Genomic DNA, 22,221 nt, shown 5'->3' with positions numbered 1-22,221 from the left:
ACTCTAATCATTTGAATGTATTTTCTTCTGGGAAAAAAAATAGAAACAACAAACAAACAAACAAATAAATAAAAGCCTTACCATTGTACTCAGGAAAGCAGATACTCAGATGAACTTTTGTTATTTTCTCTTTAAAGAGGTCTTTTTTGTTTAGAAACAGCACAATGGAAGTGGTTGCAAAGCACTTGTGGTTGCAGATGCTGTTGAACAGCTGAAGGCTTTCATGCATTCTGTTCTGTTTTGATGCAAAAGGTGAACATAAGAGACTGACAAATCTCATCCCCCATATGTCATTTTTACTGTAATATTATCTACTGCCAGGAACCCATAGAGCATAATAGCCTTTAAATGGTTATCAGGGAACAGGGATAGTTCTGATATGCCATCAGAGAGTACATTCAACCATAGCAGCAAAAAGTATTGTTTGTTTCTTCTGACTCACCACTTCTTTATCTTCCACCAGAACCATGTCATAGGCACTGAGTGCAGCACAGAATATGATGCAAGTAACTCCCTCAAAGCAATGAATCCACTTTTTTCTCTCTGATCGCTGTCCACCCACATCAAACATCCTTTGCAGAAAAAAATAACGTAAGTACAATGTAAAGTACTAACTAATAAGGATGTAGTCATGCTGTTAATGTGCAGAGTGCAACTAGAAAGGAATGACAATCAAACATCCAGCTTTTCCAATTATTGGTCTATTTCCTTGATCCATCAGGTCAAGGAGAACTATATATTACTTAAAGCTTTATAGTGAACATAGAATGAAATGTAAAGGCTTAAATATCTGCATAAAGGAGATATTTTCAGTATTTTCAGGTGGCACTCCCTTTTGAGCAAGCTCTTAACAAGACCTGAGGGCCAGACTTAGTCCTGCAGGTGATTTTTTGGAAGACAGAATTCATACATGAAACATTGACAAAAGCCCCGCACAACCATAATTATGTGTTACTTTATAGTATTGCTTGTGGTGAAATGATGCATTCATCAATAAGGCATATGTTTGGAAGCCAGTCCAATTTGATCTATTCTTTTTGATCCACCACTTGTGTTTGACTGGCTGGTGTAGTATTTAGTATATATTCATTGTAGTATTTAGTCATCTATTGATTGTTGTTGTTTGGTCATTTAACTAGCTATATAACTAGCAACTTGTGTTTGTGGGGGGGGGTCTTTGCCCTGTCTGTCTCATTTAGTTGCTGTTTGAGCAGTAATTCCTGGGGGACATAAATCTGTTCATTTGTAGAGAGGAAAATGCAGGGCTGTCATTCTCTACATTATTTTCTTTCAGCTTGTGGCAGAAATTACTGCCTGTAGGTAGAGACATATGAACTTTTTATGGACTTTTTATAAGGGGTCCAAAGCCAACTAAGCATAACTAGTCTGGACCTTCAATATAATACAGTTTAGTGCCTACCACAGATGGACCTTCTGTCAAAATTACCATTGTTCTTAGGACTAGGTTTTAAAATTCCCACTTATACTTACAGTTTTACAACAATAAAAGGTAGGTCTTTCTCTTCCCTATTTTTTTGACATAAAATGTAAAAAATAAACATTTTTCAAGTGCATTAGGAAGGAGAAAGAACATGTTAGAAGTCAATTGTTTCTATTTCCTTATGTGCATGACTTTTCCCTGTGCTGCATGTTGTTGAACTTAAACTCTAAAACCTAATCCTCGCTTGCACTCTCCCTTCCTTTAAGAAAATGAGTTTGGTCTTACACTGTGGATGTATCTCTTGCAGCATCTGAAAATTAAAGACAATTTTTTTTTTAATCAATGAAAATATTGGGATTCAATATGAGAAAATCAAGTCAGTAGTAAACTGGGCAAAATTTATTACTGAAACATAATTTTTGCAATATATAGATCCTCTTTTCTTCATCATCAGCAATGAAGTTGATTGAAACAGTTTATTGTTTAACATTTTTCATCCTGCTTAGAAGAAATGAAACCCTTTCCAAAGCTAGCGATGAACTAATTCGTTTGCTGAGGCACAATTAGAGAAAATGATATTTTTACATTTCATCTCTTTGTCTGATCCTTGGGTGTCTATAAATATGAACTATTAGGAAACCAAGAAGCTGTTGTGAAACAAGATTTTCTTAACAGTAATGGCATTCTTCCAAGCATATCTTCCCTGAGTTCAGCATGCTTACTGAAGAGCGAGGTCAGTATGAATAAAGCATTTTGACTTTTGGCTGTGGTTAGTGCCCAAAAGTCACCTGACACTATGTGTCTTCCTTGATTTGCAGTGTATACCTCCAAAATTAGACACATGGGAAGAAAAAGCTTCAAAATGTAGTCTGTATTTCAGTTTCACAAACACACATAATCATACGAATCTGTATTAATCTCCTGCACACTTTTAACATATGGCCCTGTGAATATTTGTGAGAAGGAAGTTAAAATAGGACAAGATCAAGGCCAGCAATGCTTATGGGCAGTTTTTGTTGTACTAAGCTTATCTCGCTTAGCTCTTCTTCTCTTGTCAGCCCAGAAGTTAACATCTGTGTATGCAAAACTGAAGTCATGCTGTGATCAGTGTATTTCTGGTATTATCTTTTCTTTTGCAAAGACATGCAAAGTTAGTCTTGAAAACTGTATTTTCCCAGCACTACTCTTGGAAAATCTAGACACGAGTAGGGGGCTAGTTTTGTATTCATTTGTCCTAATGATACATACAGTGAGACCTGAAGGCTGAAATGAAGTTTGCCTGATTTCGGTGAGACCCTTCCTAGCTCTTCAGTGCAGGAGAGGATCTATGGAGACCAGACCTCTCTTTTTAAAAAATATATTCCAGCATGTTCTCATCTTTAGAAATCAAAATCAATTGGTGAAATAAACTGAAGAGCTCAAGAAAGCTAGTTTATGTCAAAACAGCTAAGTCATGACTAAGAAGATAGCAAATAACAAGACATGTTGCCTGTGGAACTGCAATGAATTTCCCTGAAGCAGTACTGGAATATTCAGACTTTTACTTCACAGATACAATTTTTTTTCCCCTCATTCAGTTCAGAAGAGGGAGAAGTGTTTAGTGAATGAAGCATCTGTTCATGATTTCTTTTTATGTGCATTTGGTTTGTGACCCCAAGCCTCACTTAAGCACATCAAACAAAACTCACTCTGAATGTGGAAGCGTTCCTCTCTTTATAGATGTTTCTATGGCACTTATCAAACTAAATGCAGAGTCATCAGGATCCCCCAGCTGTTCTTCATTGCTCTGGCAATGCAAAGTAGCTGTAACTGGCTGGTTAAGATGGATTTATTGCTGCTTTGCATCCCTATAACAGCTCAAAACTCTCAGACTGTTTTGTAGTGACTTTACCTCATATTATTTAAATGCCTAAAACCACTAATGAATTTACTCACATAACACTACTGTGATGCATAATAGGAGGCTAAACACAGTCTTTTTTGTGTGTGTGTCTTTTCAATCTCATTAGGATCCTCTCTCCTGTTTACAGACACTCAGATAGGTAACTATTTTCAGTTAGGCTGTGTTTCATTCAGACCTACACACAACTCTAATATTGTAATATTACAACTGGTTGCATTCATATCTGAGAGGGTTTGCACTGTGATAATTTCCTTCTCCATCCTGTCTTAGCTTTTATATCTTTCATAAACTATGGTTGTAATTGTAAAGGTGCTCAGATTTCCAGAGTACAAAGCTATGTGAAATATGTTAATCAGAGAAAAAGAACAGTATGTATATGGCATTGCACTATAGCATTTGTGGATACGTGCTGAATTAGGAAAAGGTTCTTCACTGAGAGGGTGGTCAGACACTGGAACAGGGAAGTGGGGTAATGGCACCAAGCCTGACGGAGTTCAAGACGTGTTTGGACAGTGCTATCAGACATAGGGTTTGACTTTTGGATGGTTCTGTGTGGGGCCAGGAGTTGAACTCAGTGATCCTTGTAGGTCCCTTCCAACTGGGAATATTCTATGATTCTATTACTCTAATTTTCAGGAGTGATCAGGATATTTGTAGGTGATAATTTCTTTGTTGGGCATCTACTTCAGAATCTTATTTGTATATATAATCTCAGTTGCATCAAAGCATCTGTGTGGTAGGGTAAATAGTTTGGGAGATGTTTATTTGCCACATGAGAAAAAAGTATGGCCTCTGAAAAATGTATATATTGTAATCCTAATGCTTCCTAAATCTATCTTTTTTTTTTTTTTTTTGCCAGACTACATTCCTCAATATGCACTGCAGCCTTAAATTAAGAATTAAATGGAATTCATGGAATTCAATCTATAGAGAAAAATGGTGTTATAGAACACTGAAATGATCATAATTAATTCAAATACATTTTAATGCAGAATTACGTTTTCAGTTTGTTCACCAAGCATAACAAAATTTTGAGTATATGAAAGCGTCAATTTCTTAGAGACATTATTTTCAAGACTTTTTTTCTGAACATTTTGCTTTTCATCTTAAATGAGCATGAAGGCATGCATGTTAATACTATAATTTCCCATGGGACACATTTTTTTTTTCAACAGTAACAAATTCCAATGTTAACAGCGGTTATTTCTGTTCCCAAAGGAAGAGAGTGAAAGGTTGAGAGTGCATACAAATTAGTAGTCATCAAATGTTTTGCATGCTGTTAAGGACATTTAGGTAGGCAAATTTCAGAAATGTCACAAACAATTATTCAAATGGCAGTATTCAAATAGTGCTTTTTAGACACTTACATATGTAAAACATCCTTTTAGAACCTGATATTCTGAGATCTCTTAATAACAGTCCATTATATGCTTACAGTTGGAGCACTGATACTAAAATGTCTTGCTTTTTTTGGCTCTTACGAATTATTAAATAAGAGTGGATTCAAGAATATCACAATGGGATTAGCAATATTATTATAGATCAATGCCTTTGAAAAGAAAATACTTAAAAAAGCTGAAACTACATAAACACATCTTTCTTACCTGAAGTTCAAATCCTTGAAGGAAAACTGAGTCTCGATAATCCCAGTTGTTTTCACTCGGGAGTGCAAAACGTCTTGCTCACTGGGTACATAGTCAGGCATTGCTAACCTATCCAAATCATTCAGGTAACTACAGAGAATAAAAAGAAATGCTGACTGATGAATTCAAAAGGTGAGCTGAACATGATGTAGTCACTAATCCATTTCTATTGAGCCACTTTCAGATATTCTCTGTAAATTGCACACTTAAAATTGGCTTTTATATAATCTAGACCCAAAATCTAGATCATTTCCTCCCTTCCTTCCTTCCTTCCTTCCTTCCATCCTTCCTTCCTTCCTTCCTTCCTTCCTTCCTTCCTTCCTTCCTTCCTTCCTTCCTTTTCCTTCCTTCCTTCCTTCCTTCCTTCCTTCCTTCCTTCCTTCCTTCCTTCCTTCCTTCCTTCCCTCCCCCCCCCCATTTTTCTTGTATATGGAAATGTAATTAATTTTGTTATATATTGTAAACATCTTTCTTGGAGTTGAGTTCAGGAAAATCCATATTTTCCTCATGGAGGTTAAGAAACCACGATATCAGTAACTGCTTTTGTCCATTTGACTTCAGTAAATGGAAATTATCACCACAAGGGAAGAACCCCTGCATCTTCAAAGCAGATTGACTAGAAATTATTGCAGTGTATCAGACTATTCTGTTGTAAAGATATCTTGCTTTCCAAGTGAAAGAGAGGGCATGAGATTTTGGAGGATTTCACATTCAAGGCTGTTTTCCATTCAAATTTATAAGTTTACAAGAGAATGGTACATGATATTTAAAACAATACATATTTTGTAATCAAAACCAGAAGCTTCAACCTAGCTGAGGACCCACTAAGTTATTATTCTCACAACCCTGAAAAAGAGTGGGTTACCTGGTTTTGTGTCCAGCATACAGAGACAAAATCTGCATGAAATGAGAATCTGAACCAGATCTTTGAAGATGGTTCTTGGCCTACCACCAACCATTCTCCTTTCTCTTACAGGGGCAAGAAGCTTTCTAGAAATGACAGAGCAGAACCCTATGAACCCTGGCTGATCTAGGAAGCAATGTAAATTGATTCTGATTTGAGAAAGGGAAAAGAAGAGGTGATGTGTGAGCAGCTTCCTGTTGTTTAACCACTGATATTCAAATAATAAACTAAATTAAAGGCAAGAAACCACATACAATAGTTGAAGCACTTTCCATCCTTTTTGGTGTCTTAGTCGGTACCTTATCATTTGTAGTGTGTCTCGTCTCTGACACAGAAAACACAGACTCCAATGCTCCAATGTTTATTAGGCTTCGTGTTTCTTTTTTTTTTTTTTTTTTTTCCTTCTCCAACACAAACTTCCCAGCATGAAGTTTTGCAGTTCAGTTTAATCAAGAAACTACCAAAACAGACCTCACAGCTCATCATCCTTGTCTGCAATATTTAAAATATCTGTAACTAAAAAACCAACCAACCAACCAAAAAACACCTAAAACACCTAAACCTTTATAAAATTCTGGTGGCGCGTGGTCACAAAGACCTACATTCAATTCAACTGATCCAAGTGTAATTGCATAAAAATTAGACCAAGTTAATTATCTAGCTAATGGATCAAGAGAGACATCTTCAGATTCTTCCCACGGCTGTAGACAGCCCCAGTGGGACACTCTGGGACAGCTCTCCACTGGCAAGAGAGGGAACACAAACTAGTAGATTAGTCTAAATGCCTGACCTTTTCTTGTCTTAAATTAGGTGACATGAATCCTACCCTGAGAGGCAAGTGCCTGAAAAAGCAAAAACCACCATGTAGTTTTTCAATGACATTTAAGGTCATGATTTGTGGTCCCGATTTTACCCCCATCATTCCTTCTTAAAACAAGATCAATTCCATTTAAGTCTAAGGAAGAATCTCCAGCCAAATTTGATATAAAGTTGATTTTCTGTTGTTCAGAAGCTCTCTCTCTCTCTCTCTCTCTCTCTCTCTCTCTCTCTCTCTCTCCCTCTTTCCAATTAAAACACACAGAGAAAAGACAGTGATCAAACTTCATCAACATAAATTAATAATGAAAAGACTCAGAGAAGATAACCTCAGAAAGTCAGAGTTTACACAGTACTAATCAATATTCTGTGTAGGTACTGATTTACAAAGGCTGAGAAAGAGGCTTTTGGTTTTAAAAAAAAAAAATGTAGTGTTAGATGGTTGATTAAACTGATCATTAGGAGCCTAGCATCAAGGACTCAACTTAAGTTGATTTTAATGGTCCAGAGGCAAAGGCTGGATTTTCAAAAACATATCTAAAGGTTTTAGGTACCCTAGGTACCTAAAAATGAAGATAAAGGAGTTGAAGAATTTTCAGAAGTGTCCAAGCAGAGGCAAAGCATATCACTTTGTTGTTTTTTAAAGTAGCTCTGGCAATAAATAATTGCTGGCACCTTTACAGAATATACTGGCTCCCTTGAAGCTCATATCTCTCACAGGTTAAAACATAACACAGTCATTGCACTGTTAGGGAATTTCCTTAGACTGTCTTATCTTATTTTTAGGCAACAAAACCTAATCTACCAGACACAGTGTACACACTACTAGAATGGTAAACAGGGAATAAATTTCCTTTTCTGTATTTGTTTGTTTGTTTCTTTATTATTATTATTATTATTATTATTATTATTAATTATTTCAAGAATTGATTTTCCCTTTACTGACTTGGTATGGACTTTTAATGCTGGCAATTACAGTGCGACCTATCAGAAGAATATGAAAAGAAACAGAAGATTGCTCTGTACTTCCATCAGTTATTCCAATCAAAATACAAGGCTGCTATAAAATGTTGCCAAATAAGGCACGAATCACAGACAATATTTTCTGTGTTTAGGTATCTTGCTGAAAGTGTCTGAAGATATGTTGAGCTGAAAAAAATAATAATCGTGGTATGTCCCTTCTACTATCTAAAATTGGTGAGTTAGTAATAAGTTCAATTTGCCAAGCTCCTGGCCTATGATCACTCCTTTATCTGCTGGATGGAAGTGGCACCGTACACCGTGTGCAGTTTCCCTGTGCATGTACACTTAACCAGTAGGAGGAGCTGCAGCAGCAGCAAAGGCTCAAACTGCAGATCTTGGAAGAGAGCGATCTTCCAAGGTAAATGGACATGAGCTGGAAAAACCCTCTTCCCCAGGTCTAGGACTTTTGCACTCCAGGAAAATTCAGACCTTCTTCCCCAGGTTCTGGGTCAGACTTGTGCACTCCAGGAAAACTCAGACCCAGATGACACCTCACTTCTGGGTCTTGTATGTCCTTAGGGAGAAAATGGCAGAACAGGACCACTCAGGGCTTGTGGTGGTCTGCAAGAACATCTGTAGAAGCTATGAAAACAGAGACTGCTGAAAAATCTAAGCTAACTGACTACATCTAAAGTGTGATCATCTGACTACACAAGGATTACTGACTCCATCCACATCATGATCCTGACCATTTGTGAAGTCAGAGTTGAGCAGCACTAGTCTCCTCTTATGTGTCTGCCACCTCTTGGGCCACAGAAAGAGAACTGGGGCCATCAGGCTGGAGAGCATCTGCAGTACCACTGACTAAGATGGATGCTGAGATGGTAACAGCCTAGGGAACACGAATGCATGCAGCCTGGTAAGTTTAGAGGAAACTTTTTATAGTTTTCACTGGAAACACTATTTTAGCAGCTTGAAATCTATACATTCAAAGGAGAACTTTAGGTAACACCTAGTGATTTCAATTCACTTTTCCCCCTCATTTTGCCAATCTTAGAATTACCTAGAAACAATGGCCTTTTTTTTTTTTTTTAGTTGTTATTTGGTTTTTGTTTGATTTCCTTGGTTAAATGTTTCTAATATATTATTAACAGATTAACAAAAGGTCTTGTCCTTTTTCAGGTTGATGAGCAATTTTCATAGATTGCTCCACATGTGAGGGAGAGTTCTTGTTACAAGGCTTCCTATGCTGTCTGTTACTAGCTAAATGTTCTACACCCTCAGTTTATATCACTTACTAGGCTGCCGAGTCATTGAGCTGGTACTCTGATGCTCTTGCAAAACATGCCTGGATCCCACCGTCATTCCACAGTTGTTTGATGAGTTCCACCAATTCAGAAGTCATGTCACCATCCTCCAGATTTGTTGCCATGGCACAGAGTTTCTTTTCATCTTCCTAAAGAGAAATTTCAGTAAATGCTATGCAGACACACTGTACCCCAGCTTGAAGATGTACTTGGTTTACAATGAATTTCAATGGCAGAGAAGTTTCTCATTTTCACAATATTTTCCATGTAGATGTACTCACCTGTACGTGTAAGCATCCTTTTACATTCTCACTTTAAGTTAGTTAGTCTTAAATTATCACATGGACATTTTTCTGTTTTTTATTGTTTTCTCTTGTTCATACAAGGGCTCATTCAGTTTCATCTTACCATAGGTATTCACACAAATTCCAACTCTGAACTTGTATTGTAAGAGAGAGAATAGCAAATTATTAAAAACTAAATTAACAAGAATAAATGTATTATGACTAAATTAATGTAGAAATACGTAGCTAAATAAGACTGAATATTTTGGAAGAAGAATTTTCTAGCTCTAGAGCACAGTGAGCAAAGTGAATATAAGCAGTGAATGTATTTCCTGTCTGTTTTTTTTTTTCTTTTCTTTTCTTTTTTTTTTTCTTTCCCCTAGGGAAGAAGAAACATGTAATTTAAACAAATCCCAAATATTTTATAAATATTATTTTCTAATTTATTCATTTTTGCAAAAGACTTCAAGTAATTTATTACCTTAAAAATATTTCTTTTCAGTGGTTAATGGCTTAGGAATGCACTGTAAATAAAGTGCATGTTTAAAATAGGGTCATTTGATACACTGACACAGCAGTGGGTAATTATAGAGTATAATTCCTTCCTAGCCATATAAGTAGACTTGCAGTCAATAGTTGCAAAAGTAGAAATTAATTCTAACAGACCCTGTTTTGGCAGTGAATATGTTTTATTCAAAAGTATCTTCAAAGACATCTTCACAATATTTTGTAACAAATTATTTTAGAAATGTTGTATATCTTTATGTTTCATTAGAAATTGCAGTTTCTGGAAACTTTGTGCAAGTCAGAGAGTGATCAAAAGTAAAACACTGCAGGTTTTCTAAAATATTTGTGGAATTAAATTAGAGTGGAGAGAAAAATGGGGGAAAATAGAGTCTTACATTTGTTTAAAGGAGAACAGAGAGCAGTGCAATTGTCTTTGTACATTAAAACCAACCAACCAACCAACAAACAAAAAAACAATATATGTATGTCACTGCTGTGTTCAGCAGACCTGACTCACAATTTCTTGTATATGCCCGTCATTAGACTCCAGGACACACATTTGTTCAGCTTCAAGGTAAGGGTTGGAAAGTACTCTCCTTGACGATATGACATATCATTTGATGATTATAACTGTTCTTCTACAGTATGGTATTCGTTGGTTGAGTAGTGTATAATGAGAAGCCTTAAACTCAGAACCTCCCAGTAAATGTTTGTTGGTAATTATGGGCTATTATGCAAAAGGTGGCAACTGTAGATATTGTTCCTTACGTAAAAATGGAAGATAGCAGAGTTTATCATAGCCTTGCTTTAGATAAAGTTTTGTTTGTCTCTGATATTTAGACATTATGATTTTCATGCTAAAAACAGATTGCAATGGCACGTTAGGGAAAACAAAACAAAACAAAAACAGAAACAATGAAACCTCTCTCCTCAGATCAGGTGCTGTTCAAAACTGCATGCTTAGGCACTTTTAGAATCACTGAGTGGTACTTGTAGGCAATCATGGAACGTGGATAAACTCCCTGCTTTCAAGGACCAAGATAAGCCCAGTCAATGCCTAATTGACTTTAGGCAGCTAATTCTGGACCAGAACTCAGCAAAAGCAAAGTCTAGCTGAAGTCAAGCTTCATATCAAAACAACTCAAACTTATGTATGGCTCATGATTTTACAGAAAATGTAAACTAACTTTGTTTTTGGAAGAAGGGGAAATGTTTAGCAAATACAATTGAAATTAGATGATTCTTTAAAATTCACATCCAGGTTGCTCTTCTATGATCATGGGGGAGAAAGAAGGTAGGCACTGCAAATATTTTATACAGGTGTGGTTGACTGTATTCCTAGAGGCCTATTCTTCCAATGTCAATGAAAGTAAGTGTGGCCTTCCTGTGCTATCTGTGGTAAACTTAACATACCTGCGGTTTTCTGCATTTGATTGTATATGATGCTAAGAAATAGAAAGTGCTACTTAACAAAAGATTTCAATTCCTGGTTCCCCAAGCTGTGAAATTACTTGAACAAAATTTCTATGAAACTGGCGTAGATTTGTGGAACAAGTTTTATAACCTGGTTGCAGTGTTCCTTTTTTTTTTTTTTTTTTTTTTTTTCAATTTTGTTAAAGTAAATGCATGCAAAGGAGAGAAGAAAAATATATCACTTTTTCATGTTGGTAATCCACACATGGATATTTGTCAAACTAGCAACTATGATTTTTTTTCTTTTTCTTATGGGCTTCCAATCATGCTGTAGTTTTCTTGTTGAAAATTTGATCTTCATATTAGTTTAATTTTCAACAGCAATCTTCATACTGCTGCTTACAATGTGGATTACAGCAGTCGTCCTTTAGGAGTAGTTAATACTTGGTATATGCTTATTTCTGAGAAGCTGCTTCATGGTCGACTCCTGAAACAATGGCCTCTCCATGCAAGAACAGGAAATTCCATGGAATTCTCAGCTTGGACACTGGATAAGAAGTTTTATAGGTTAATAATAAGTAGCTAATATTAATCTCTGTAACTATTTATTTGTTCTGAGTAAAAAAAAAAATATATATATCTTGGTAAAAAGAGGTTGAAGTAAGGCCTGGATGACTCTACGGACTCTCTAAGGATCAAGCACTTATCTCATATGAAACCAAAGAAGTTCTCTTTCTTTTCAGTCACTTATGTCTTTGATATCATTTTAGACACAGTGGTTCGGAACAGCCAGAGTGGATTTACCAAAGGCAAATTTCACACAACTATCTTGATTGCCTTCTACAGTGAGATTTAGTTTGTGAAGAAGAGGGGAAGTAGAGGATGGTATGTATCTTGGCTTTAGCAAGGCCTTTGACATCTTTGCCCACAATACTTTTATAACCACATTGAACTGAATAAGTGGGCAATAACATTGGTGGAAAATTCGTTAGATCTTAGGGCTCAAAGGATGGTTATCAGCAGTACTGAGTCCAACTTGTAGCAATACAATAGTGGCATGCCTCAGGAGCTGATACTTGGGCCCTTTCTTTGTTTCGGACCTGGATGGTGGGTTGGAATGCACTCTCAGAAATTTTGTGGAAAATACAAAATTGGAGGCAGTGGACACACAGGAGAGGGAAGCAGGCAGGCAGGAAATATGAACACAGAGGAACCTTGTGAAATTCAGTGAAGCATTTCAAACACTGGAGCAGGGGCCCAGAGAGTCTGTCATGTGAAGAAATCTTCATCCTTTGAGATATTGAAACTTGACTGGAACAACCCTGAATAACAATCTATTTGGTCCTGATTTTATCAGGAGGATGGAGCAGAGTGACCTCAGGAGATCCCTTCCAAACTGTATTTTTCAATGATTTTATGATGCCTGTGGCTAAATAAATTAAGTTGCTATGCTTGTATTCTCTACATTTTGTGAGTATATCCCTATGGAAGAATGATGAGTGAATATATATAAACTTAGAAAGTTTGGTAAAGCTTGGAAAATAAGCTGAACTACTGGGACATGGGCAGAAACATATCTCAAGTAAAAGTGGAAAACAGAGTCTGAACCTGGCAGTAGATACTGAAGGGTGAGCCAGAACAAGCTGGCTAGGTTCTGCAAGGTTCAGCTGTCTTAGGGTGTGCAGACTGGGTCATGGATCCTTATGCAGTGTGTGCCTATTGCAACTGAGACAGCCAAGCTGCAGCATATTCATATGGGCCTGTTTTCTGTGTGGTGTTTTTGGGCACTTTTACATTTGTTTGCGTGATTAGTGGACATGGACTCTTAAAAGAATGCAGGAAGAAACATTTAGTTTTTATTTTGTCAGCTGACTGTATGTCCTGAAGCATTTGTTTATCGTTTTTTAGATCAAAGTAGTGCATATCAATGTAATGAGATATAGTCTTCCGTAAGAAGGAGATCTGATTTCAGATAAGTAGCTATAATTCCCTCTAAGATGAACCCCTAGGGAATATGGAGAATTTGCCAAAACTGGAACCAATTGATATTCTGATGGGCCTTTGAGAAATTCTCAGCAAGATCTGAATTACAAGCAAATCATCACACTGAGAAGAAAGGTATGTGTTTTCCCTTTAATTATTTCCCTGAAAATTCTGCATGATTACCAGAAGATTGCAGGTCTTCTTACTGTAAATGAGCAGGCACTGTCAGTTTACCTGTCAAATGAAGCCAAAAGTTTCCTGATTTGGAACATATATACTGAGGAGAAGTATGGCATCTCTCAAATGTGCCTTTGCTCTTGGGCACAAAAGAAGGGACTGAGTTTCCTCAATTATTTAGTCTTCCTGATTAAACTTCTGATAAAAAACTACTCGCTGATGACTGCATTAATCTTACTTCATGGAATCATAAAATCATGGGATAATCTGAATTGGAAGGGAACCTCAAGGATCATAGAGTCCAACTCCTGGCCCCACACAGCACCATCCAAAAATCAGACCATGTGCCTGAGAGCACTGTCCAAATGCTTCTTGAACTCTGGCAGGCTTGGTGCTGTTACTAATGCCCTGGGGAGCCTGTTCCAGTGCCCAACCACCTCTCGGTGCAGAACCTTTCCCTATTACCCGGCCTGACCCTCCCCTGTCCCAGCTCCATGCCATTCCCTCGTGTCCTGTTGCTGTACTCAGAGAGCAGAGCTTAGCGCCTGCCCCTCCGCTCCCCTCATGAGGAAGCTGTAGGCCGCCATGCGGCCTCCCCTCAGCCTCCTCTTGTCTTCTCTAGCCTCTTGGTAAAGTCTGCAAGGTGCTGGAATCAGTGTTATGAGGTGCTTAAGGAAGTTGTAGAAAGAGAAGTGCCGCTCTTCACACTTGTGTATAGGACAGTTAACCATGCCAGGAAGGTCAAACTCCACTTCTCTGCAGTACTCCTTCTGTACAATGAGGAGATCTCTGCCCCAGGAGCAAGATAAAACTGAAATATTCCAAACACATCTATATGACCCTTCCTTACATGGCTGAGCCCCAAGATTTATTCTTAAAAGGGAAATTTTTATCACATTTCTAATACCATTGAATAAATGACTAAGCAGCCAAGAAAAGGTTTTTTTTTTTTTTTTTCATTTCTTATGGTTTTTGACATAAGATTTGAACATTTCTTTTGTAGTAGAGTAAATGACAGTTTATGCAAAGTTCAGACCTCAGGCATCAGTCTTCAGAAAATGAAAATAAGTAAGGATATCTTATCACATCTATAACCCAAACAGTACTTAGTTTTTACTATCATAAAGCAAATACTGAACTCTCTTTGTTCTATTAGTCTCTACTACTACATTTATATATATTTATATATATATATATATATTAATGCCTATTTCAAGAGAAAGAACATCATACTCACAATTCTAGCTGGGTTTTCATAATTGATCCCTAACTTAGTCAGTGCTTTCACGATAGACAGGATAGACTGCACTGCGTTACTGTAAATGACAGGTCTGAACTCCATGCGTTCCTGGTATGTGAAACCATCTTTATGGATGATCCTGGTGCAAAAATAGAAAAAAAAATAAAAATAAAATTGTTTGGGATGCATGAAAAAGACGAATAATAAAAGTTGAACTAGATACTTTTGTGCTCTGCATGAAAAAGAACTGAATCTCTCTGGCCCTTGGAAAAGCATCTGTCAATACTTGATCTGCCTGTTCTGGTGGAATGGGATAGCAGCAGTTTCTGTGACAATAAAAAGCTACTTTTTTTTTTTTTTTTTTTTTCCCCAGTCTGGCTGAATACGTACTTTTCTTTTCACCTGTGAGTCAACATAAGGTAATGTTGCATGGGTCCAAAACAGGTCCCCAGCCCATTCCTGTGGTTACAGGGCAAGATGCATAGCTGGACTTATGCCTCAAATATTGTATCATTACAGTCTATAATATTAAAACTGGGCTCTCACATTGCTTATTTAGTAACTCTCATTTTTAACCTGAGTCTTATCTAGAATGGAAAACAGTAATGTAATTATATTTCTACATTGTGAGGTACTTTCTCAACAGAAAACGCAGTCTTTAATATTTCTTTGTACATTGATTAAAACTTCTAATTCATGAAATATGTTATTATTTTCTGTAGACTTTGGGGAGATAACTATTACTCAAGAGGATTTTGCTCGTATTCCAAAGGTCAAAGAATCTTAACAGTCAAATTCAATTAATCTGATTCTGAGAGAGGGACTGTAATTTCATAATCTTCCCTAACTGAAGTGTGGCATAGGGTTAAAGTTCTCTGAGATCAGTGTGCAGATTGGATCATGGCTCCGAGAGATCTTTTTCCACTAGTTGTGAAAAGAATGAAAACTTCATCTATTTTGGTGTAGCGTACTCTCAATTAGCAGACAGCAAGCTGCTTCGGCTACTTCTAGAGCCAAGACTGTTCTTCCTCACTTCAGTTGTTCAGAGGTGAAGGCCAGGTTATTAAATAACTAATTCCTACACCAACCCCCCAACCTTGCCAGAGATACAGTCTTAACAAGCCAAAATGGGTGATATGAAAGAATCTGACAGTCTAGCCCAGAATGAGTACAGGTGTGTGTCTTGGGGACACTTTCCCTGCAAGGGGAGAAGTCAGTCCTGTCAGAAAATAGTTCACTTGCACACACACAAGCTAGATCATAAATGAATGCTCAAGAATCGTAACATGTCCGACTTATGGATAGCACAGAATTCAAAAGTTCTGTACTTGCATCTGTAGCATTGTAAGAGAAAACAGTTCTCTTAAGTGTTTTCACAACCACTTTTTGAACAAGCAAATCTATAAACTCTATTTCAGTTTTTTTTAAAATGTTGATTTCAGCACTAATCTACAAGATTCAAAGGAATCCTACTAAAATTGTAAGAAAAATAAAGAGGAGCTGTGTTATGCAGGCTGGCATACTGGTGGACATTTTTCTACCAGCACCTGAGGTATCCATGCATCCCTATGTCAAAATAGTGATTTAAATGAAATAGGAAGACTTATTGAGAGGGGAGATATATTTACTCCGATCACCTAGAGCATATTGCACAGGATGGCATCCAGGTGGGTTTTGAATATCTCCAGAGAAGGAGAGTCCACAGCCTCTCTGGGCAACTTGTTCCAGTGCTCGGTCACCCTCACTGTACAGAAAAGTCCTCTTATATTCATCCAGAACTTCTTATATAGTAAACCATGACAAGATGTGATGTACTTGAATAGAAGGACAGTGTGGTTAGCCCATGAAGAACATGAGCTTTGTTTGACTACTTTGAGTGTCTTACAGCAGTGTCCAAAACAGGATATGTGGAGAAGATGAGTTTTTTTGCCTTTGGCTGGAAAATCGGGGTTAAGAGTAAAGATAAAGCCTTAATGTAGTCCGCAGATGACTATTGTATATGTTGTTTTCATGTTTTCCCTTTGAAGAACAAAGAGAGGAAGAACGTATAAGATCCTGAAATAAAACTAGATTCTGTAATTACAGAACAAAATTTGTTTTTGCTCAAGGCTTTTTTGTGCCACTCCCTAACCCCCTTTTTTAAAAAAAATATATATTTATGTCTTCTGGCAGAAGAGATGCTAGCCAGCCTGTTAAATCAGTAGTGAATTTTGCTACATTTATTAAACATTGGTCATTCTTAAGAAAGGATTGTAAAACAGGCTAACATCTTGTGTGGTTAGAAGAAGCTTTCTATCAAATGGAAAATTTAGCTCTCTAACACTCCTTGGAAAACAAAACAAACAAACAAATCCAACCTGTAAATAAGTGGAGGATGCTAAAGCTGTGAGTTGTTTTACCAGTCATAATACCTAGAATATGTTTTTATTGGAGGAAAAAGTTCAGGCAGGAGGCTTTGATTTAGTCTCAACTGGCTTGATGAATTACCAAATATTTTGTTTCCTGCTTTTTATTTCCCGAACTTCTACAATTCTGGGTGTTATAAAGTAGATTTATACTTCTAATTCAAGGCATAGCAGAGAAATACTCAGCTTGGATTTAAACAAGTTAGCTCACACATTGGAAATGAAATAGTCAGAAGCACAGAGCTCCAGATTTTTTTTTTTTTATTTTAGTAGTCCCTCTTAAACATCCTAGCCTTTTTAGGCCTTGCACCATATCTATATTTGGAGCATCACAAGACATTGTGTAAAGCTAAGTGGAAGGATTTAACTTTGATCGAAATCTTCAGTCTGGAAAGAATGAGGTTTATGAATTAGAAAATTATAGTAATAGGAGTAAAATAATCCTGATTTTAGTGTGAATTTGTATTTTCAGCAAAATGACTTCTTTTGTTAGTAGTTATCAGTCTTCTCTGGAAAATGTTATACTTCACTGAAAAAAATATAGATATTTCTTTTTTACTGTCTAATTTCCTGTTTTAGAAAAAAAACACTAGTTATGACATAAAGTTGACATTTTGTATGAAAAGTGATAATTTTCATCATCATTTTCCTGGGAAAATAATTCACATTTGTGCTCAGGTTGACAGCTCATGTATATGCATGACTTTAAAGATAACTCAGCTTTGCCACTTCCTGCTCCCTCCTTGAAGTTGTTTAGGGTTATCAGCCTTCTTATAGTGTTTAATTCAGAGGAACATCTCTAATCTGCTCATACTTGGTGAAGCTTTCAGCAAAATACATTTCAATGGTTTACTGCGTAGTGGATATCTCCTGATTGAAACTCAAAACAGAAATAAAGTTATCCACCACTGAACTGGAACAAAACAAACAATCAAACCAAAAATAGAGAAATATTTGATGGATAGTACTGAATCTGTCTAGAAAATGAGCTGCTTATGTAGTAGGAAATTACTTTTATGATATGACATTTTTTACTTCACTCTTTGAAATACATAGGTGAAGGTATAAAATATTTAGGAGAACTTAAATTAGAAATAATATTACTGATAATATTACTGATTTAGTAAAACACTTTTTTTTTTTTTTTTCTTCACAGCAAGATACTGGCGCTTACAAAGTGGGATCATATTTTAAAGTTTTGCAGTTCCTGCTTTTTTTTTTTTTTTTTTTTTTTTTGTATTTTCCCAGGACCAAGAATGACCTACAGAACCCAGTTTGAAGGAAAAAAAAAAAAAAAAAAGAAGTCTTGACACTACAGTTACATAATGTGAATACTTTAATATTTTCACTTGCAATACAGTGAAATTGAATGACAACGATGTGGACAAAATTAAAATTGAACAAAGGGAGATGAGGGTGTTATTAGTTAACATTGGTTCAAAAGAGATTCAGGAGAAAACTGACATGAATTAACTGAGAACTATTTACCATACTGATACCATCTCTGTTTCTCTGGTTCAGGATGGTCCCTGAGTAACAGATCACCAGATATTGGCAGGGTATTTGGTGAAAGTATTACAGTGGGTTTGCATGTGTGATCTGATAATTTTCTAGAAACATCCTCCAGTAGCTACTTCAGGATATGAGATACTAGGCTACGTGGATGTGCTATGGCCTGTTATCTTATATGGTCTCACCACAGTACCGCAACTCCCACTGAAGCCAAAGAGGAAGCTTCAGTAAAGGGTTGTACAGGTGCATGATTTGATCAGACAGATCTGATTACCAATACAGCTGTGTGTCTTAGTCACTTTGTATTTTTGTTTATGTGTCTGAATGAGGACTTGATTTTAATGATGTTTCTTTGCATTTTATTCAAATAACATAAATATTGCAATAAGATGTTAGCTTATGCTACAAATACCATATTCAACAACTGATATTCATGTACTTACTTCATTTGCTTTACAATAGTGCTCTTTCCTGACTCTCCAGCACCTGCAGAGGGGGAATGTTCAGAAGATATGATTGATACATCAATAAGTAGCAAATATTAAAAATAACTCTCTAGAACAGAATTTGGTATTTATGAAGAGACATACAGATGTTTCAGATCCCCATTTCACTAACTGTAAACCTCCCTAGTGTCCATTCAGACTTAAAAAGAATGAAATCTTGGTGAAAATATAAATTCTAAAAGAGGGAAGGGAATTTGAAAAGAGAGGAAAGTGCAGTCAACTAAGAAAAATACAGCTTTTAATTATCAAAGAGATATTGGTCATATTTTGATTTCATCCCCATCAGCTGGGCAGATGGGTGAAAAGATATGAAAAAACTACAGCACCTGACAGTGTGTTGTTCATTATATGATTGTAGCTGCTCATTTAATGTCTATGCTGACTTTGTAAGCCAGACCACCTAGCATATTTAAATAAGTGGAAAAGCAGAATGTCTATGTGGTTTAGCTCATGAAGCGGAAGCAGCACATGAGCAAATGTCTTGATACCGGTATATTGCCACTTCCTCTGCCCCATGGTCTTCCGCTGGAAGTGGGAAATCTGCAGAGCCTTGCAGCAGATACAGCTAGGGAATGAATTTGCAATAAATTCCCATTGCTGTCAGGGAGATATAGGCATTTGGTTGTGCAGGCAATTTGCAGAACTAGGTCTTAGTTCAGGTCAGGTTATTCAGATTAATTTGGCCTTCTTATCACATGCAAAGTGAATAATCACAACACAAGACTTTCCATTGCAAATCAGTATGAGTCTAACCATTTTAACTTCTATCAGTGAGACTGGTGAGGAGCAGGGCTTGGCCACACCTGCCAAACACGAGCTAGATTTTAAAAGAACCTGAAGAGAAGATTTAACTTCTGTGTATGAATCCACGGGACAAGACTCATCGCTGCTCTGATTTTTGCAGATTATCATTTACCTTACTGAATACTTTTGGCAAAAGAGGAAACCTGAGGCATAGCTATTCTAACTGATGGCCCGCCAGTGAATGGAACAGATTACAGACTTTCCACACAGATTTTGTAAAGCTAATAACATTTAAATGACAGAGATTAATTTACTCAATTGAATCACAACAGACAGCAAACCATATGCAAAACATTTTCTGAAGCTCACAATGTGAATGGCAGAAAGTGCGAGAGGAAAACATCAAGCCCATGCAAAATGAGCTGATGCTGCCATCTGCCACAGTTTGGACAAAATGCAAATTTACTTTAGATCACTTTTTATCCCCTCAGTTCCCCTCTGAAGAACTTGGTAAAGCCCTGCCAGGGAAGCAGCATTGCTAAACTTTTTTTGTAGGGAAGAGAGCAAGCAGTTCTGGGAATTCCTGCATCCACCTCATGGAAAGATGCCAGGAAGCATAATACAGAAATGAACCTCTCTTCCAGATTTGGAAGACAAGGTTAAAATAGAGTAGGAGTCATAGTTTATATCTTATGGGTGTATTTCTCTACCTCTGCTCATCTCTAATTTATGACCCAGTAATGCCTTTATCTAAACAGCAGATGACTCATAGACTTTGGCTCCTCTCTGGAGTATTGTGTTAATCATAGCAGCAGTTGTACTACAGGAAACAAGTCAGAAACAATTTACTTTGCACCTGCTTCCCTTCTTTCTTCCCCCTCCTGTGCAGCCTGCTCTTCTGGCCCGAGCCCTTAGGACAGGAGAGCAGGGCCACAGCTGCATTTCTAACCACCACAGAATCCTTCTGCTCATGCAAACGGCAGCAAAAGAACCATGGCAGCCCTTGCAAGACTGCAGGGGGAGCTGAGGACAGCTTCACTTTAGGAGGCAGTGAAGAGAGAAATTATAATCTAGCCCAAATTTTTTGCATAAAAGACTAGAGTTTAGGCCAAAGTCAGTCTTGTTCTAAAGCTTGGAAAGTTTAATTGGCTTTTAAACAATTCCCTGTCTCTGTGAAGATTTGTGTCTCTGCCTGACAGGGACCTCATAAAACATGCTATAGCCTGTATTTTGCATTTCACATTCTTATGATCTAGTTTTTATTCAAATGTACCTTTGATTTCCATATCTCTATTTGTATGCCAAGTTTCCTTGAGATGGATAAAGTCATGGAAAATAAAGGCATGGAAATCTCTGTTAGTGCCTGGAATTCTGGGCCAGTTCCTGAGAGATGAAAATTATTTCATGGTGTACCAGGGCATGCTACATCCACCTTCAGCACTGTGCTGTCAAAGAGCAGTTCAGCAGACCGTAAACTGCCTCTCATCTTCGTTGGGGTATTTTCAACTCGACTTCCAAACATCCATGCCATTTCTGTTTCTGAACACATTGAGGCTTCAGAGAAGCCTCGAGAAGTGCAGTGAGCATGGCATAGCTGCAGGCAAGGATCTGCAAAGGAGCCACACCCAGAGACATCACTTGAATTGCCCCTCTGCTCTGGGATGGCCCAGCCTCTACAGTACAGACTACAAAGGTGTATAGACAGAGCAAGAACAGAGAAAAAAACTGGAGGTGCCTTGAAAGTCAGTGAGAACTGATTGAATTCAAAGGAGAGCAGAACGCAAGACCTCAGCTGTAACTTGACTCCACTGCTTTCCTAAGCAGAATTTCACAGAATCACAACATGGTTGAGATTGCAATAGACATTTGGAGGCCATCTTGTCCCTGGTCAAGCAAGGCCACGAAGAACTGGTTACCCAGGACCATATCCAAATGGCTTTTGAAGATCTCCAAGGAGGGAGACCACACAACCTCTCTGGGCAACCTGTGCCAGTACTCTGTCACTTACTTACACAGCTCTGAAGTGCTTCCTGACGTTCAGGAGGAACCTCTTGTATTCTAGTCTGTGCCCATTGCCTCTTGTCCTGTCCCTGGGCACCACTGAAAAGAGCTTGGCTCTGTCTGCTTTGCACCCTCCCTTCAGGTATTTATCTACATTGATAAGATCCCCTGAGCCTCCTCTTCTCCATGCTGAACAGTCCCAGCTCCCTCGGCCTTTCCTTAGAGGAGGGGTCCAGTCCCTTCACCATCGTGGTGGCCATATGTTGAACTCCTTTCAGTATGCTCAGATCTCTTCTGTACTGGACGGCCTAGAACTGGACACAGTACTCCAGATGTGGCCGTATCAGTGCTAAGTAGAGCAGAAGCATCACCTCCCTCAACCTGCTGCCAATACTCTGCCTAATGCAGTCCAGGATATGGTTAGCTTTTGCAGCAAGGGCTCGTTGCTGACTCATGTTCAACGTGGTGCCCA

General features: G+C 37.6%; 1 protein-coding gene across 1 annotated transcript in view; it reads right to left on the bottom strand.

The window, feature by feature from the left end:
- Positions 1-22,221, bottom strand: part of GNAT3 (G protein subunit alpha transducin 3) — a 28,166-nt gene that overhangs the window by 1,535 nt on the left and 4,410 nt on the right. The window contains exons 2-7 of the mRNA XM_035549435.1: positions 18,942-18,984; positions 14,579-14,720; positions 8,969-9,126; positions 4,949-5,077; positions 443-572; positions 82-235 (exon numbers count right to left, since the gene is read on the bottom strand). Of these exons, the coding sequence (XP_035405328.1) occupies positions 82-235; positions 443-572; positions 4,949-5,077; positions 8,969-9,126; positions 14,579-14,720; positions 18,942-18,984 (756 nt within the window). The remainder of the gene's footprint in view (positions 1-81; positions 236-442; positions 573-4,948; positions 5,078-8,968; positions 9,127-14,578; positions 14,721-18,941; positions 18,985-22,221) is intronic.

This window comes from Cygnus atratus, chromosome 1 (assembly GCF_013377495.2).
Source record: "Cygnus atratus isolate AKBS03 ecotype Queensland, Australia chromosome 1, CAtr_DNAZoo_HiC_assembly, whole genome shotgun sequence".
Lineage (NCBI taxonomy): Eukaryota > Metazoa > Chordata > Aves > Anseriformes > Anatidae > Cygnus > Cygnus atratus.
This window is presented reverse-complemented; position numbering and strand designations above follow the sequence as displayed.